General features: G+C 44.3%; 1 protein-coding gene across 10 annotated transcripts in view; it reads right to left on the bottom strand.

Annotated features, from left to right (window-relative positions):
* Window positions 1-19,206, bottom strand: part of usp24 (ubiquitin specific peptidase 24) — a 70,466-nt gene that overhangs the window by 43,950 nt on the left and 7,310 nt on the right. For 5 of the 10 annotated variants that reach the window (XM_083768123.1, XM_083768125.1, XM_083768126.1 and 2 more), the window contains exons 2-16: window positions 14,936-15,104; window positions 14,520-14,587; window positions 13,019-13,162; window positions 12,123-12,248; window positions 10,082-10,117; window positions 9,563-9,598; window positions 9,401-9,466; window positions 6,986-7,051; window positions 6,005-6,079; window positions 4,946-5,104; window positions 3,705-3,819; window positions 2,931-3,034; window positions 2,438-2,545; window positions 1,918-2,013; window positions 965-1,126 (exon numbers count right to left, since the gene is read on the bottom strand). In XM_083768123.1, coding sequence (XP_083624249.1) covers window positions 965-1,126; window positions 1,918-2,013; window positions 2,438-2,545; window positions 2,931-3,034; window positions 3,705-3,819; window positions 4,946-5,104; window positions 6,005-6,079; window positions 6,986-7,051; window positions 9,401-9,466; window positions 9,563-9,598; window positions 10,082-10,117; window positions 12,123-12,248; window positions 13,019-13,162; window positions 14,520-14,587; window positions 14,936-15,104 — 1,530 coding nt within the window. Of the gene's footprint in view, window positions 1-964; window positions 1,127-1,917; window positions 2,014-2,437; window positions 2,546-2,930; window positions 3,035-3,704; window positions 3,820-4,877; window positions 4,912-4,945; window positions 5,105-6,004; window positions 6,080-6,985; window positions 7,052-9,400; window positions 9,467-9,562; window positions 9,599-10,081; window positions 10,118-12,122; window positions 12,249-13,018; window positions 13,163-14,519; window positions 14,588-14,935; window positions 15,105-19,206 lie in introns of those variants that run through there. The other 5 variants (XM_083768128.1, XM_083768129.1, XM_083768131.1 and 2 more) reach the window with 2 other exon arrangements.

Genomic DNA, 19,206 nt, shown 5'->3' with positions numbered 1-19,206 from the left:
AGTACACTACATTGTTTGTGTGCACAGTACACACCCAGTATTTGTCAATGATGAGAATGTGTGCTTGTATATTTGTGTGTGAAAGACAGAGAGAAAGAGAGTGAGAGAGGGACAGATGACAAAGAGACAGTAAGACTTCAAGACACGTACAATTGAGGAAGAGAGAGATGAGAGAACAAGAATGAGTGTAATATTCAACATTCTATGGCTCAACAAACACTGAAAACAGAGCAGTGAGGTCGCAGAGCGGAAGGAAACGAGAGAAAGAAAGAGTGACCAATAAAGCAGAGAGCAGAGGTGACCTTGTCTTCTGCAGAGTCACTCGCTTGCATGCTCGGGAGGAAGCAGGAGAGAGGAGAGGAGAGGACGAGACGCAACTATTGACCTTCCTTGACGGTCCTATAAAAGCTTTGACATGAATAATAAACCTGACAGAGAGACAGTCTCTGTGCGTGTGATGAAGACTTCCACAGACGCCAGAGTCAGAAGCGCCTATGCAGCGCTAACAAGGACACTCTAATTCTGTATCAAAACTGTTTGCTCTAACAGCGACTCCCAACCTGTGGGATGGGGCCCACTGGTGAGCCATGAGGGTATTGCAAGTGGGCCCCCAAGGGGCAAAACACAACATTAACAGCATCGCAGGCGTGCATTAATGACGTTAAACCACCCCCTCGTGTAATATTGCTGAAATAACAAATATAAAAAACAAAGAGAAGAAAAAGAAGAAAAAATAAACCTTCAAACTCGTTTTATTGTGATACCGATAAATAGTAACTTAAAGTATACTACGTTAGTCCCATTGATCCAAGCCGGATTTATTGAATACTGAAATAAACATGGTCTGAAAATGCATGCGGCCCATCTGACGAGATCGGGAATCAAACCACGCTGTCAGGCACCAAAGCCCATTATTGTGGTGTGCGACTTAACCACTCGGCCATCGGCGTCCCGTCTGTCTCACCTTCTTGATGTCTTCGATGCACTTGATGATGTAGCTGCGCTTGACGGTCTCTTTCACGGCATAGGCATCGCTCAGGATGCCCAGGTGCTCCTCCAACGCCTGCTGGACCAGACTGGTTGGCAGGGAGGGGAGGTGGGCCAGCTCCCAAAGCACCTCCAGCACCTACATGTGTAGAGAGAGAGAGACACACACACACACACACACACACACACAGTTAAATTACTAATGCTTGCAAACCACAGATTATACATTCTGTAACTATGGGTAGCCCCGAGAAATGAGAAAATTGTATGTTGTTCTGGAATCTGGAGCATCTGCTAATTGCAAATGAGACAGACACAGAGAGAGCGAGAGCGAGAGCGAGAGAGAGAGAGAGAGAGAGAGAGAGACGGGTCCAAAAAAATGGACCCAAACCAGAAACCCATGACATTTGAACAGATTCCTACCCGTTCTGAGATTTCTTTCAAATGACGACACTGAGCCTGAGTGGACCCGTGAAAATTTGGTCCGATTCCCGAGCCGTTTTCCTATGGTTTCCACGATCCGATTATTTCTCAGATGTTAAAAGACCCAAACGAGGAATCCATGATTGTACGCCGGTGTTTTCAATTCAAATCAGCCTGGCAGGCAGTGGCAGCTGGCTTGCCTTGCAGTATGCAATACGCATGCATTGTGTAGTCCTGGAAGAAAACCAGCCTAAAACATCGCAGCACTTCACTGCGTTTCTCTTTCACAAGTGCAGGGTGTCACAGGGCGGCACACACACACACACGGTCACAGCACGCTATAGGGCCTTCTCGGATCTACTCGAGTATTACACATAATGGACCCAAGTTCCGCGGGAATACATGCTGTTCCGACCTGCCCAGAGTGATTAGGATAAAACACAGATGTACAGGTCTCGAGTCCTGTGTGGTATTTTTGGGGGGCTGGTGACGAGCTCTAGCACAGACCTTTCCTGTCGTAGCTTCCGAGCGAGCCTCTCTTCCAATCCTTCCAATCAGACTGAGTAGCTTCTGCCTCACGCGGTCACTCTCTACCTCCCAACTCTGGAAAACAGAAACACACAAAAACAATCCAATACATTGATTGACATAATCGGTTTAATGATCATAAAATGACCATAAAAAGTGTAAAATAATTCTGATGTGTGCTTTTTATACATTTGTCAGTGTGAGGGCTTATCTTTGTTTTGTCATAATGAAAAATGTATATATTTTACTGGAACGAACATGTGACTGTTAATGAGATGCTTCGTTTCAGATAGTGGCGGTGGGGAGCATGTATCAATATCTCATACTTTCATAGCATATTTTACCATAATTAATTGGGTCAAATTAAGCACACATTAATTTAATAGAGCAATAATTAAACACATTATAATAATCAGTAGATGCAGCACCAAAACACAAACACAAGGCAGTGTTTCTGTGAATATGTCTCCAAAGCAGACATCCAGGCTGTAGTGCTGACCTTCTGAATGAGCACAAAGAGATGGCTGAGCTGATCAAAGTTGAACTTCACAGCAGCTGCAGCGACGATCGTGTGGATGTTCTCTATCACCGTTGACGACTGGCCTGCCTGAGGGGTGCACACACACACACACACACACACACACACACACACACACACACACACACACACACACACACACACACACACACACACACACACACACACAAAATCAATAAAACAGGTCAATAAAACAGGAGTGTATACAGACAGCATGATTAAAGCAAATTATGCAACAAGTCATTTCGAGGAAACAAAGTCTACAAGCTCACACCATGTCACAGCACGACGCGTTATGAGCTTGTAAATAGTCTATTTCCAGTATGCACAGAAGCAATTCTGCCTTGAATGGAATCCAAATGACTGAAATCAGTCTTAATGACTGAGAACTTTAACCCATGCAGACATTGATGCACAAAGCATATAAACGTATAAAGGGGTAAGGCAGCGATACCTGTATTTTCCAGATCTTGGAGAGCTCGTCCAGAGACAGCTTACTGCCCAGCAGCTCAATGATTCCCTTTATTCTCTCACAGTATTGGGCCTGGTCAATGTTACCTAAAACACCAGAGAATACAATGAGGTTTTCTCTCCATTAGTTTCATGATAACTTAAGTAATAGAGGAGAGGGCAAATAAGAAGTAGGGATCAATAGGGTACCAAAGTCCTGACCTAACTCGATCACCCCCTGGGTAACAAAAGTATGTTCTCTATAGAAAATAACATTGGTCATTTTAGAATAGTCTCATAAGAATTGAAGTACTAAAATTTAACTTTTGTAGCAATCAAATAGTTATTGTTGTGTAGTGTGCGGGATCTCTACTTGTTCCGTCTCATGCACTGGCTGCCTGCTCCTACGAACCTGTCGGTTTGCTAAAGGACTTTTTTCCCCACAAAAATAGAAAATTCTACAATAGCCAATCTACAGTACAAGCTCACAACTTCTCACATGTCAGCGCTTTGCACTAAGCTTGTAGGTTGGCTATATATTTTTTATTCCAGAAAACATTTGAAAATGTTCACGTCCAAAATAGGGTCTCCACACGTCGGGCATGATTGCAGATATAGAAGTCGTCACAAAGTTCAAACAATCGTCATATGGCTCTAATCAAGGAAGTGAGAGAATGATGATGCATGTGCAAAAAGGAGCCTGCAGATGTTGTATGTGGTTTAAAGGGTGAATAGTAGAGGAAGTGAGAGGGGGTTTGGTGACCCGCAGACTCCATACCCTCCAGTGCTATTGACAGGACTGAGTTCTCCACCAGCCAGTCCAAAAGCTTGTCTGTGTCAATGGCGTTCTTCACCGTCTTAGACACTGTGCTCTCCTCTATAAGCTTGGTTACCTAAGAGACACACACACACACCACAGAAAATACACAGAGAATTCCATTAACCAAGCTAAAATAGCCAAGTTCACCAATGCATCACGGTCATGTCGAAGCGATATGAGTTCTTCGTAGATCTGCTATTATTATTATTATAATATTTAAAAGAAATAACAAATTGAAACTCTTATCTATTATAACATGCCCAAAACAGGGGACACAAGGTTGACAGTATTTAATGACCGAATCATGATGCATTTCCTGGTGTAACGGCAGCTGGCAGTATCTCATCTAATCAACAGTTGCAGTTAAAACTGCAGATTCGCTCCCATACTTTTTTTTCTTGACGCAAAGTCAAGTCAAGCCAAGACAGTGTCAATTTATTAACAATATACAATACTTTCAATGTATATTTTTTGATAGAATATTGTTCAGACCAACCATTTTACTGAGGCACTATACTGTCTCTACAGTATGTATTTGATGTGTTTACCTCACTTATTGGAAATTACTCCGCTAAATGCCTAATTTGTGAATTGTAATCACATTGTAAATTGTAATGACAGCTATGCACCCAGCTTTACAACCTAAGTGCATCTTTTATCTGGCTTTAAGCACTGATTCAGGGAACTGCCAAGTACCATGATGATCCACCTGGATGTCACATCAGTCCACAGATGAACTGGTCATTAGCTGGTCAGATGCTCTAAAACGAACTAATATCTCACAACAATACGAAACTCTGATCTCTTTGAGGGAGTTCATCTTGGTGGAGAAAGCCTTATAACCATAGACATAGAAAGGTAGACACCTCTTCCGGCTCTGAGGCGAATGCTCTCAAGGGAGGGCAAGTTTCCGCGTTGGCGCTTCACAGAAGCTTCTGCGTGCAGCGGCCAATGAGGCATCTATTTTCTTTTTAGATCTATGGTTACAACACTGATTTCTTTGAGGGAGCTCATCTTGGTGGAGAAGTGTGGCGTTTTGCGCATTGTGATAAAACAACACTGACCTCTTTGAGGGAGCTCATCTTGGTGGAGAAGTGTGGCGTTTGGGGATGTTGTTAAAACAACACTGACCTCTTTGAGGGAGTTCATCTTGGTGGAGAAGTGTGGCGTTTTGCGCATTGTGATAAAACAACACTGACCTCTTTGAGGGAGTTCATCTTGGTGGAGAAGTGTGGCGTTTTGAGCATGCGGAGCAGCGTGTCCAGTCGCAGGTCATCCACGACAGTGACCAGCTCCCTCTGGAACCTCATGCACAGCAGCTTGATGGCCGACAGCATGTCCGGGATGCTCACCAGACGCTGCCGGGGGAGGACATTCAGGACAACACGGAGAAATGCTATTAGACGGATGTTTTTTCGCTTTCTTTTTTAGATGGTAGATAGTAGAGAGGCAGAGAGCCTCAATTGAGGGCAGAAGGGTTTCCAGTCGGTATCAAACCGAGGACATTGTGATTGTGTGTGGGCATGCTCAGGCATACAGTATATCGTTGGTGTGTGGCAGAAAACAGATTGTTATTATTTTTGTAAAGTAACACAGAAGTACACATAAGTATCAAAAGTAGCAGATTCGCAAGCTGCGTTTTGAGCTTGTAGGTCTTCTACTTTTGTATCCTTAAAAGTAACAGTTTTGTTATGTGAAGTTTCCACCCGACAGAGGCAATGTATTTTTCCATTAAAACTCCAACTCCAATTAAAACTCCAATACTTTAATGTGAATATAACAATGTTTCGGTCTTAGATCTTCATCAGGTTACGTTTTGGGCCCTTGATTGCTTTTCAAGGCTACAGTATATATCAAAACATGCTTCAGTGTGATGTACTGTATCGTATGAACATTAATAAATTGCTTTTGCTTTGTAATTCACATCAGCAATTAAGTTTAATTATGGTTAATACCAGCGGAGGTGACACCTATGTAGCAACACCAATAAAGCTACACAGTGACAAAATAAATTTAATTATGGTGTTGTATCGACATTTCATCCTATGTCATTTTTGTTTTAGCCCATTAACACAATCAGTCCCGGGGATCCTTCAAAATAGGAGCTCTGGGGTGCCGGGAAAACATGTCCGCTTTTACTCTGAACCCCTAAAATGACAAAATAACACAGATACCTTCCCGCTTTTAATGGTTTAAAATGTTTGTTGCAGCAGAGAAATGGTAAATGGAGGAAAACAAACTAAATCACTGAACCTTACTTTGTCTTTGAGGTCCTTTTCCTCCAGGTTTTGAACATAGGTGATCATCTTATGAATGACTGGGTCAAGCATGGGCTGGGGAGAAGACAGTCAAACACCCACACATACATCGTCATTACCATAGTGTTATTGGGGGTAACGCCGTTATAAATAACGTTAACTAACGGAAATACTTTTTTGGGTAAGGGAGTAACCTAACGAGTTAGTTTGCAATTAGAGTAATCCGTTATCTAGTTACCTTTTCCAAAAACAATAGCATTACTAGTTACATTTAAGACCTATATCTGTTTTTTTCTGTTGCCACAAAGGAAAAAAAATCCATCTGACACATTTGGGCTGTTTCCTGAATGAATGGGCTCTGTCAATGACTGGAAGCAACACCGTCGTGTCGTGGAAAATCAGTGACTCATTATGCTTTGCAGTCTGTGGTTATTGCGTAATGATTATATGTACTGGATTCAATAGATCACCACTTTTGGTGTGACACACTCGATTTTTGGGAAAAAGAGGAGATCAACATCAATGAAAATTAGTCATGGTGAAGCAACAAGCAGAGCAGCTCCACAACACTGGTAGGCTGCAGCTTTTATTTTATGTTCTCGAGGGTCGGTAATGCAAAATACATTTTCAGTTTTCTCAGAAGGAAATATTGTAACGTAATGGAATTATTTTAATGGCAGTAAGTTAAGGTGTGTGTCTGTGTGAAACATGTGGACAGTATATAAGGCACTGTTTCCCCAAACAGGTTTAGGTCCATTTGTATGGGTCGTGAGTTACTATCCCTTTTACTTTCCTCCTACATTTAGATTTCAAAAGATTTGCTAAATTCTCTTAAAAAAAAAAAAATCAAAGATATTTTATCAATTAGAAAGAAAAACACGTGAAAATAGCAGATCTACAAGCTTGTAGATCTGTTATTTTCACGGGGAATTTTCTCTTTTGGGAAGCAGCTAGTGATCTACGAGACAGAGGGTAGCTCACGTGCACGAGGCTGGAGTTGAGGTATTCTGCACACACGCCCAGCGGCTGGACCAGGGCCGATACACACTGCAAGAAGAGACGGAGACAACACATGAGTCACACACCAACTATAGCCCGCTGGTTCTTCTCAAACGTTTACATTTCAAGGATTGCCCTTCAGAGTTACAGACCTGTAAGTGTAATGGTCAGAGTTACAGACCTGTAAGGGCCAGAGTTACAGACCTGTAAGGGCCAGAGTTACAGACCTGTAAGGGCCAGAGTTACAGACCAGTAAGGGTCAATTTAGAACCCTGTCCTGAGAGTCCCTCGGTCCCCACTTTGAGAACCACTAAACATAGTTACAGATAACAATCCATTAATAATTCATGTGTATGATGAACCACTTAAGCCCCATTATACTGTATACTTTCAAACATTAGTTTGAAAAACAGCCGATCCGCAGCGCAAGCTCATATCGTGAAACGTTGTGAGCTGCTCAGCTCAGCTAGTTTGGAAAATGCTTGCCTGTAATAATATGCCCAAAATAGGGATGCAGGTTGAAAGTGGTATTATACTGAATAATTATAAATAAAAAACTGCTATTTCCCTTTGTTTATTTATTAATTAAACAGCATATCGCTACTGTCGGGCAGTAACCCTGAGTCCCCATATTTCAACTTGTGTTTTTATTTTCTTGGCCAGGGGGAGGTAGTTTTGAGACCAGGATTACAGCATGTTTTTTTTAGGGTACCTACCCTAGGGGACACGGGGAGAACATGCAAACTCCACACAGAAAAGCCCTTTCGTCAACCCCCGCCTCGGGGATGGGCACTGATGACGCAGAGGAGAGAAGACGCCCCTGGCGCCCACAGCGTCCCCAGCGGGAATCGAACGCAGGACCTTCTATAGCTGTGATGCGACAGCACTACCGACTGTGCCACCGTGCCTCCTTTATTTATTAATAATAACAAAAAAGGTTTCCAATGATAAGTCTTTCGGTGTGTTTGTGTAGGCCTCTGAAAGAGGAACGATGCTACCGTGTCACCCTACCAATCCTCCCAAATAAGTATTTATACCAGAGGTCAAGTTGCAACTAAATTAATACAGCCTTTCACGTTTCACGGGTGTGTGTGTGTGTGTGGGTGACTTTCCAATAGCGGAACCCAGCTGTCATTTGTCATTCAGTGCCAAATCGGAGTGTGCTGAATGGTTCCTGTGTTTCTCATTTGGTTGCCCTGCACTCTGCTCTAGTCTGCAACGCCTCTGCTCATCTCCTTTCCTCCCCTAGTCTCCTTCTCCTCTCTCTCTCTGTGTCTCACTCTGTCTTTCTCCTCTGCTCATCTCCTTTCCAATTCCTCCCCTAGTCGCCTTCTCCTCTCTCTCCGTCACTCGCTCTCTCTTTCTCCTCTGCTCATCTCCTTTCCTCCTCTAGTGTCCTTCTCCTCTCTCCCCCTTTCTCCTCTATCTGCTTCACTCAGGCAGTTCCCTCTCGGGTCTTGACTTCCTGCTTACAGCAAACAAATGAGTCACCCCCTTGGGAGCCAGTAGAAGAGGGCTGCAGAACTCCTTTATCTTTTCTCTTTCTCTCTCACCCTCTCTCCCCGTCTCATGTTTAGAGCGTGTCAGGGAGCTGACAGGTTACACACTCAGCCGAGCTCTCTTTGCCACATGAGAGTGTAACAGGAGAGTCCAGTCCACAATCGGCCTCTATTGACCATGTCAGCTCTATTAACATGCTAATGGGTGGCGTGTGTGCGTGTGTGTGTAAGACAGCAAGTGTGTGTGTGTGTGTGTGTGTGTGTGTGTGTGTGTGTGTTATGCTACTCCACTGTGGTTCCGGTCAGGCTGGCCAAAGGAAGCTTCAGCACAAGGAAGCCTCAGACCTCACACACAACAGAGCAGTTCAACCACTGCAAAGCAGGCGGATGGGATGAATGCGTGCGTGTGCGTGTGTGTGTGTGTCGTTGTTAGCGAGTGTGAGAGAGAGAATGTGAGAAAAAGTGTGTGTCAGAGAAGATAATATACAAAAGTCAATGCAAAAACATGAACTGACGCATCAGCGCAAATGATACGAACCGGGGCGGCGCCTATGCGCAAAATTCACCTTCCTTGCCTTTACTAAAATATCTCAACTTGCGCAAAGTTGGCTTGGCAACTGACTGAATAAAATATCTCAACCTGTTGTGTGAATGCACCTGGAGAGGGTGCATGAGACAGAGAGCATTATGTGTGTGTGTGTGTGTGTGTGTGTGTGTGTGTGTGTGTGTGTGTGTGTGTGTGTGTGTGTGTGTGCATATCAATGAGTCAACACTGACATGAGAATCACCAGTCTTCAGTGTCACTGGTCCAGGCGCGAGACGGATGACCTCTGAACAGAATACCATTGTTGTCGGGCAGAAACCAATTATTAAGTTAACTTTTTGTGGGGTTTCTTACCGCAATCTCTATTTCATCCTGGTTGAGTTTGGTCTGGATGGCTGTAAATCCTCCCATCTCCCCGAACTTCACAGAGAAGAGAGAGAGAGACAGAGAGACATAGAATGAGAATCCCTGCAGAAGTATTTACGTATTTCTGGCGTTTGTGTGTGTGATACTCACTCGATTAACCAGGTCAACCAGCCAGCCATGGGGCTCCTGCAAAAAACAAATGAGTTCAGTGTATTTATACATCTATAAGACTGCATGCACGCACGCGCAGCCACGCACGCACAGACGCACACATGCACACACACACACACACGTAAACAGCCCAATACAAACAGAATTTATTTTTATTAATAATTAAATAATAATAATAAAACTCTAAGTGTTAATGTACGGAGTATGTACAACATTTACAGGTCCTGACCATTTGGCAACATTCATTGCTGACGTACAAGATGAGCTTGTGCATCTGCTATTTTCAAACATTTTAGAAAAATCTTGAAAGTGTTTGAAAAATGTTCGAAAATCATTTTGAATTAGTTAGCAACACAAAGCAATGTCTTCTGGGGGTCGGATGGGGGGGTCTGCAGCCAAATATACATCATTGTCAGGGTCCTTGGCATTTGTAGAATCGGCCTCCAGGTCTTAATAGGTTAAAGCAAAAATAGCGACAGGCACAGCTCTCTCTCTCACCATAGTCAGTACGCCCATCAGGTTGACAGGTGGGTCCTATAATAATGAAATGATCATAATAGAATCCTCAGTGTTCATTTATCCACTTTTAACTCAGTAAGTATGTACAACCCTTAAGCCCAAAGCACACCAGTTGCAACTCCTTGCAACTGCCATTGGGGATAATGGTTGCAAGTAGTTGCGCGTAACAAGCAGTTACGTAGCAAATCATTGGTGCGGTTTGGGCTTTACAGGTCCATTTGGTTACATGAAGTTCACTCTCAGAGTTAAATTAACACTGCACACAACCGCATGAACCAAGACAATATTAATTTAGTTGACTAAAACTACAAGAAAAAATAATCGTCAACTACTTTTTTTTCACTGCCAAAAATAAAATAAAAACTAACCTATGATTAAGACTAAATATAAATACTAAGACTAAATATATTGACAATGTCATCAACAAATAAAACTAGATACAATTATTAGGGAGGGACGAATGTAGATGAGATCCAGTAGAATAAAAAGACAAGACAAGACAAGACAAGACAAGACAAGACAAGGTGCTGCACAACCCAGTTGTGTAGATGGGTTTGTAGATCGGCTACATTCGGCGTAATTCAGGCATTACGGTGCCATCAAACCTGCCAAAATACATTTTTGTAGACAAAATCAACTGTAGATTAAGTCGACTAAAATTGTATATTTAGTCAAGTAAAACTGTACTAAAACATTTCAGATGACAACAATGTGCCTAAAACTAATTCAAGATTTGCGGTCAACATTAACACTGTAAGACACAGTGCTCAAAACATAAACCAGCCCACACACGCATGGAGTGGTCTTAGATTTCCTGACAGCTGCTGTGTCAGTCACACATCCTGCACAGTCCCTGCGGTTCCGTTATGCAACTCTGGAGGCGAGCAGCCCATTTGGCTGACCTGTGACATGGCTACAGGCCACAGGCGAGGGAAATGTGTACACAAACCAGTTTAGGAAGCTCCGACCATGTGCACACGGCGCCGGCGTGTATGTATTTTGCGTCAGAGCATAGGCATGGTAACACCCCGCCTGCCTCCGATTGGCCTACCGACACTGCCCCTCAACTGAGGTGGATATAGCTATGCTGGATAGTCTGATGCGAGGTTACTCCGTGGTGGAAAATAATACAAGTACCGGTAGGCCTACGGTATGATACAAGAGAACTGTAAGTTTTAGTTTTGTAGAAATAGCAAACTAATATTGTTTATGTCGTTTGATTTGATGGAATAATTGATTGAACATGTATTGATTTGATTTGGGTGTCTATTTTCCCTTGATCTTTATCTTTTTTAGTATAATAGTATTAGTTTACGATAATTAGATTAATACACGACAATCAACACCAACACTTTATTTAGAACACACTCAAATAAAATCATAGTACAACGTACATGTGTGTTCAATCAATTATTCAATCAAAGCAAATGGCATAAACAATATTAGTCTGCCTCTTCTACAAAAAATAAAACGTACAAGTTAGTTACAAGGCTGCATTCTGTCACGCATGCCAAGCTGTCATCCACCACGGAGTAACCTCGTATCTGGGATGACAGTAAAGACGGGCAGTGTCGGCCAGTAGGCCAATCAGAGGCAGGCGGGGCGTTACCATGTCTATGCTCGGACGCAAAACAGATATACGCGTGCACGCCAACACATGTACAGTTAATCACTGGCCACCTGACATGCACACACACATACCTAAAGGTGTTTTCTTTTCATGTTTTAAGAACAGTGATTCTCAACCTGTGGGCCACGATAGTATTGCATGTGGGCAAACCACTAAGATTGTGACAATAATATAACATTATTATTATTTAAAGAAATATCGTCGCTGTCAGGCAGAAACATTTTATCTCCACAAAAGTAGCAGATCCATAAGCTTAAAATAACCATGCTCTTATAAACACGCATGCAGCCCACCGATCTGACCACTTAAAGATTTTCAAGTGGGCCCCTGATCCAGAAAAGGTTGAGAGCCACCGTCTTCAGAAGTAAAACTAAACAAAGGGTGTCTTACTTTCTGGTAGGTGTTGCTGGGAGAGACGGCGAACATGTTTGCCTCCTCTCCGAACACCTCTGCCCAGTTCCTCTGGCAGTTCTTCATTCGGTTCTTAAAATGGTACTCGTTGTCAGGGTTGAAGGCCTGGAAAAGCACGACCACAAGGAACAAATAAACCAAACGGTAAATCTAAACTATGATATATGATGAAACAACATTCAAAGCATATTCATTTCATCGCATCGAGTCACAAAGGTGCAAGCAGAGGAAACCTATCAAAACTCTGACGTATAGAATGTGTTGTAATCACAACGTGTTTCATGTGTTTGTGTCGGATATAAACAAATACTGAGAGTTATGAGAGGGACTGTGAAAGAGGGCGAGACTAAGAAAGGGAGGGAGTCTAAGAGAGAGTGAGACGGGGTAGAGAATGAGAGTAAGCAAAAGAGACAAAAGTTTGATTATACTCTGTCGTACAATGGTGTTGCTAGCCAAAAATAGCACATGTACAAACTCAAAATGTGTCCCATTGCTGTTTCATTCTTACCTCTCTTCTTATAAGAGAGGTAAGAATGAAACAATTGCGATGCGTTGTGACTTGAGTGTGGCTACTTTCGGAGTGGGACACCGTCATACAGGAACAGGACAGACGAAAACTTGACCCATTAAAACCAGGAAAGCATCCATGATGTCATTTTAGATTTTAGCTTTGGCTAAAAAGTTTGAAAAATGTGGAATAATTTAGATTGTTTGTAACACAAATGTTCTTTTCTGGGGGGGGGGGGGGGGGGGGGGGTCCTTGGCACAAAACATTTTCAGATGGTGGGGTCCACGGTCAAATATATACCTTATCAAAGGCTTCCTTTGCACAAAAAACGTTAAGCTAAATAGTGATAGGCACAGCTCACTCTCACCATAGTCAGTACGCCCATGAGGTTGACAGGTGTGGGGTCCTGTTTGACCCTCTCTGCCACCAGCTCCACCAGCAACATCAGCATGTTGTAGATGCCCTCGTGGATCTCTGTCCCCCATTTGTGGACAGCGCTGCTGGTCAGCAGCTATTACACAGAGATGTGGAAGAGAGGAAGGAGACGAGGAACGAGAGAGAAAATCAATGAGGATACAGCAAGACTGGGCCAATGGACCCAACAGTGACTCGCATTAAAGGCCCTTGCACATTGGCAGATTTTGACCTCTTGCACACCTACGACAAGATTGTCACCTGACGAGCGGCTGTGGCAGTATTGCTTTTCGATAAATTAACAGATTATCAAATAAAAAGGGTCATCGGAAGGGCTTATAAATAAATGTTTTAACAATGTAATTTAGATTTTTGTCTCCCAGTTACAAGCTGCAGCCTGCCAAGAACCAATAAATCTGTGTAAATTAATCAAAATGAATGTAGGAGAACCAAGGCTGCAACTAACAATTATTTTCATAATCTATTCTGTCCATTATTACCGTAGCTTAAAAATGTGGACATCTTTAAATGATGTCAGCAGTCAGAACTTTTTACAACACTGTTTGGGAACACGGTTTCTCAGTACAGTGAAATACAACAAAGTAGATGAGACGAAAGCAGCATATTGGTCAGTAGCGATCAGGTATGCTGCTGGCAACACACCAAACATGTTAGCTCCTTTGAAACTACACAACGTGTGAATGTGAATTGCTGACTTGTGCAAGGTGAAGGCATCTGCTCTGCTGTAAGCAGAATAGCAGATAAGCACTCATTATCATTGCTGATGGACGGACATACAGAGCTACGCAGCCTACGCTTACTGGCTGCCCATCACATGACCCCTCAGTGGAACATTGGTCAGCCACATTCTGCAAACTAGCCCCGTTTATGACTTATTTATGACCACAAATCTGCCAGAGGGACTTTAAGGCGATGCTGTGACACTGTGATGCATTCTCTTGCCGTCATTGTAAATGAGTGACAGATGTGTTTGCTGAGAACCAGCGGCTTGTCACTAGCGGCTTGTCATCGAGTTTAATATTATATGTTATTAGGGCTGTGAATCTTCTGCCATCTTACGATTCGATTCAGATTTTTGCGGTCCCGATTCGATTAAAAATGTATTATCATTTTTAACTTCTGTAACTTTCACAAGCAAAAGGAAATACAGTATATACACAGGTATTTATTTTAATGGCTTTTTGGAAATTGTGAATCTATTTTGAATCGTTGCAATTTGTACATTGTAACTGTTTGACATGAGCGCTCATCCTTCTCTGTACTAAACGACTATTTGTCTGCTTTAATGATATAGAGGAGTGAAGAGCAACAGGAAACACGAGGGGAGGAGGTCTGACATGTGAGACAGAATCCTCCCCAGAGCCGTGCATGCGGTATGCCACACACAGACTGACTGAAGGGCAGGGAAGCGAATGATCGTCGTGATCTCTCACCTTTTTGAAGGCCTCGTGCATGCATCGATCCATGAAGCGCTTACAGTTCTCATCAGCATCTGCCAGACCTGAGATAGCGAGAGTATGAGAGAGAGGGATTAAGTGAAACACCTGACTCACACTTTTATTCCAAATCTTAACCACTTGAACCCCAGCAGCTTTTGCAGAAAACAGCAGAGCGATGCGCGCCTGTGAACAGAAAACACCCTAGTATAGAGCCCTGAGAGACTCCGGTCAACCATAGGGTTTAAGTGGTTGACAAGAAGAATTTGGCTGTAGGAGAGCAGCAGCAGATTGAGCTGCATAATGCCGCTATCACAAAATAACTGGGTGAAAGGCATTCAACTCCCACAAACAAAACATCCAAACTCACTGTATGCCATGCACACACCAACCCATTACACACACAACCTTACCGTGTCGGGCCAGGCAGGTGGACGCGATGAGACACTTGCCCAGGGACTCCTCTCTCTTGTAAGGTATGGACCAGTGGTCAGTGAAGACCCTGCTCTCCAGCTCGTACAGGTTTGTGGTGGGGAACTCCATGCTGCCCCCGGAGCAGTTCCCATTCTCATCGTTACTCCTCTGCAACACACACATATTATGCGAAGGACATTTTAGTCACTGCATATATACTGGCTGATTGTTCACACACACACACACACACAAATCCAGCACATCGTTAGTTCATTGAGACATGGAAGTCAGAACAGAAGGTTTATTATATTCTCCCAGACCACTTCATTCATTCTCTAACAGTAATTCATTCTGCTCCTTTAAATCGTCTGTCTCTGGGTGTAAGCACACTTAAGCCACAAGAAACTCCTAGCCCAGGCGTCTCTTCCGGGTTTTTAAACGGCTGGTGGACGTTAGGGGGGCTAGTGAATCATGGTGTGTGTGTGATATGAAATGTCCAGTTGACTCCAGTACCTCCCCCAGTGCCAGCCCAGTGTCTGCCCAGTGTCTGCCCAGTGCCTGCCCAGTGTCTGCCCAGTACCTCCCCAGTGTCTGCCCAGAGCCTCCCCAGTGTCTGTCCCCAGTGCCTCCCCAGTGTCTGCCCAGTACCTCCCCAGTGACAGCCCAGTGTCTGCCCAAAGCCTCCCCAGTGTCTGTCCCCAGTGCCTCCCCAGTGTGCGCCAAGTGCCTCCCCAGTCTCTGCCCAGTGCCACCCCAGTGCCTCCCCAGTGTCTCCCCAGTGCCTCCCCCAGTGCAAGCCCAGTGTCTGCCCAGTGCCTCCCCAGTGTCTGTCCCCAGTGCCTCCCCAGTGCCTGCCCAGTGCCTCCCCAGTGTCTGCCCAGTGCCTCCCCAGTGCCTCCCCAGTACCTCCCCAGTGCCTCCCCCAGTTTTTCTTAGGGGGGCTAGTGAATCATGGTGTGTGTGTGTGATATGAAATGTCCAGTACCTCCCCAGTGCCAGCCCAGTGTCTGCCCAGTACCTCCCCAGTGTCTGCCAAGTGCCTCCCCAGTGTCTCCCCAGTGTCTGCCCAGTGCCTCCTCAGTGCCTCCCCAGTGTCTCCCCAGTGTCTCCCCAGTACCTCCCCAGTGGCTCCCTCAGTGCCAGCCCAGTGTCTGCCAAGTGCCTCCCCAGTGTCTCCCCAGTGTCTGCCCAGTGCCTCCCCAGTGTCTCCCCCGTACCTCCCCAGTGGCTCCCTCAGTGCCAGTCCAGTGTCTGCCCAGTGTCTGTCCCCAGTGTCTCCCCAGTACCTCCCCAGTGGCTCCCCCAGTGCCAGCCCAGTGTCTGCACAGTGCCTCCCCAGTGTCTCCCCAGTGCCTCCCATGTCTGTCCCCAGTGCCTCCACAGTGTCTCCCCAGTGCCTCCCGTGTCTGTCCCCAGTGTCTGCCCAGTGCCTCCCCACCTCCCCAGTGGCTCCCCCAGTGCCTCCCCAGTGCCTCCCGTGTCTGTCCCCAGTGTCTGCCCAGTGCCTCCCCAGTGTCCCCCAGTGCCTCCCCATAACTCAGCTCATAAGCTCATAAGTCATAACATTAGCTGTTGTTGCCACTCGCTCCACGTTGCGCCGTTCAGAGTCTGGGTTCAGACTTCCGCATTGCAGCGTTTCAGGGCTTAGGAGGCAGCTAGCAACAGAGTATGGGTTCAGACTCCCATTGGCTTAGGGGCAGCCAATCATGACTAGGTCCTCAAAAGGTCCCTAAAAGAATTAGCGATCATAAGGCAGGTTTTAGGCAAAAAGTATTTTTATAAGAATCCTACAACATCAGACTAAACCGTTTAGAACTTTAGATTACTTTAGATCACGTTATTTACGGGTGCACACTTTTTTAGGCTGCACTCTTCTTCAGAAGTCATAAGCCAAATTCCAATACCCAAAATCTCGGCCACTTGCTCATTAACACTCGGTCACTCCAGCATTGCAGTGTGAAATCTGTGACCATCTTGTGGACTTTACATAACTTACATGGAGGTCTTTAAATATGTGGCCTAAATACTGCTAGATTGAACTCTGCTAATAAACAAACGTAAGAACTTAAACTAAAGTATACTACCATATGCTAGTTCCACTGATCCAAGCCGAAACATAATAATTTATCGATCATTAAAATAAACAAGCTCTTGGCTGCCATGTTAAGTGGTCAGATGGGTTGGGATTATTTAAGATTTTCAAGTGGTCCCTGATCCAGAAAAGGTTCAGAGGGAACCGCTGGTTTAGACAATAGTGGCGCATTACATCCTATGAGCATAAGGTCACAGGTTCAATTTTCTGCGATACTGAAAACCTAAATAGGAGATAATCGGTCAACTAACTACTGTGACATATTTATATTTAGCATTATGCTGAAGAGAGACTGACTGGCAATGTTGATGAGAGATCCTAAGCTTAAGAAAGCAGCCCCCACATAGCATGCGCTTGACCCCGTCCCTCTGGAGGAGTAATAGCAGTCATTTAGAAGGCACATCGTCTCCTCCCTGATCTGCCCTTGACTGGATCGTTCTGTCCCTTGTTATGCTGTCTTTTTCGCGTCTCTCCTCCTGAATCTCAAACGCTGTCTAGGCAAGCATTTGTCTCTCCTGTGCCTTTCTGTGTGACTGTACTTAATGCTATTGTCCAACTGGCTGGCTGGCTGCACGTATGACAGATCACCGTCTGAAGAATGTGATAGTTAAAACTCAAAAACACGATGACGATGAATGATGATCAACAACTGTTTAACACTGTTTGCACCATGAATGCTTCATGCACCCGACATGTAGTCATGTACTACTTAATACGTCTAAGAAATGCTTAGTGTCAAATCTTCTTTTATAGCTTCTGCATTTTCCATGGCTAGGTACTCATCAATCATCACTGAAAATGGAAAGCCCCACAACAACACAGCACAACAAAGCAGCTGGCTGGTTGTTAGGGTCCGAGTCAGTGTGAAGGGAGGGACAGAAGAATTATTGAATTATTTAGATCACGTCGTTGTTTACATATTCATGAGTGAGTTGAATATTCATGGTTAAGATTGCCAACTCTCTTTCCTGAAGTAATGTTGCCCAGTGGAACGAGTACAACGCTCTCAGCCAAATCCCCACGGGCAGATTGACAATACTCGGGCAAAGCTTCCTTTGACATCAACTGATGACTTACATTAGAGGCCAAAATGGCTTTATTCAATTTAGGCACATTGGGCGGCGGGCCTACTGACTTTTTTGATGAGAGCCTAAGAAAGCCAGAGAAAGCACCCCCCACTACATTACAAAGGACAGTATAATAAGAAACTACTGTAAAACTGAATAATCTGCCAATTCTGCCCACGAAGTGTGCTACTAAGTTACTATACTCCTATGTGCTAGAGCTAGTAGCAGGGCAAGAGCATTACTTTACAAAAAAACACAAGTATATTATGGAGATAACCGGTTTCTGCCCGACAACAGTGATATCTTAATACATATGTCTGTAATATGGTTATGGGCTGAGCACTTCAGCAGGAGAGACTGTGTGGAAGCGGAAGAAGAGTTGAAGAGAGAGAGAGGGGCATCAGATTTCATCTCCTCCCTTGTCAAAGAAATGGAAGAGAGAAAAGATGAATGGGAGTGCAGGACAGTGGGAGGCAGAGATCAACCTGGTGGTGAGAGTAGAATAGATGAACAACACTAATGTCAAACCTAACACTGGCAAGACACATACCATTGCAGGCAGCGATTGCCCAATAGGAAATATTTTGTTTTTCTCCCCATATACGCCATTACTGTGACCGTAGGTCACATTTACTATGAAAACCTGTATCTCCCGTCCGTCAGTCACCCCACGGCATACATGATAACACCCTGTGACATCAAGCCTCTATATATTAGTGCTGCCGTAATTGTCCAAAAATTTGATTCGGATATTCGTTTTAAAAACCCACGTGGATTCGAGCAATTCGACCCATTCGGATTTCGGATTTCAATTCGAGCCATTCGGATTTATTAATAATTATATTTACACCAATACAACCTGAGACATAACATTTAAGATCGCATTGCTGGCGCAACTCTCTCTCCGCGCATTGGTGCTGCTGAAAAGCAAGTTGGAACACAACGCATGCATTCTCCCTTCTCCAGTAAAACTTTTTTTTCTTAAATGAGCAATCCTACCACACAGCCTTATCAAAACGAGGCACGGAGGCAGTATAAATTGAATTCACAGAACAGAACACTGCATTGCTGCTGCTGCCGGACCCGGCACCACATTTCATCCTTACGCATT

The sequence above is a fragment of the Protomyctophum parallelum genome (assembly GCF_964188405.1).
Source record: "Protomyctophum parallelum genome assembly, chromosome: 6".
Taxonomy (NCBI): domain Eukaryota; kingdom Metazoa; phylum Chordata; class Actinopteri; order Myctophiformes; family Myctophidae; genus Protomyctophum; species Protomyctophum parallelum.
This window is presented reverse-complemented; position numbering and strand designations above follow the sequence as displayed.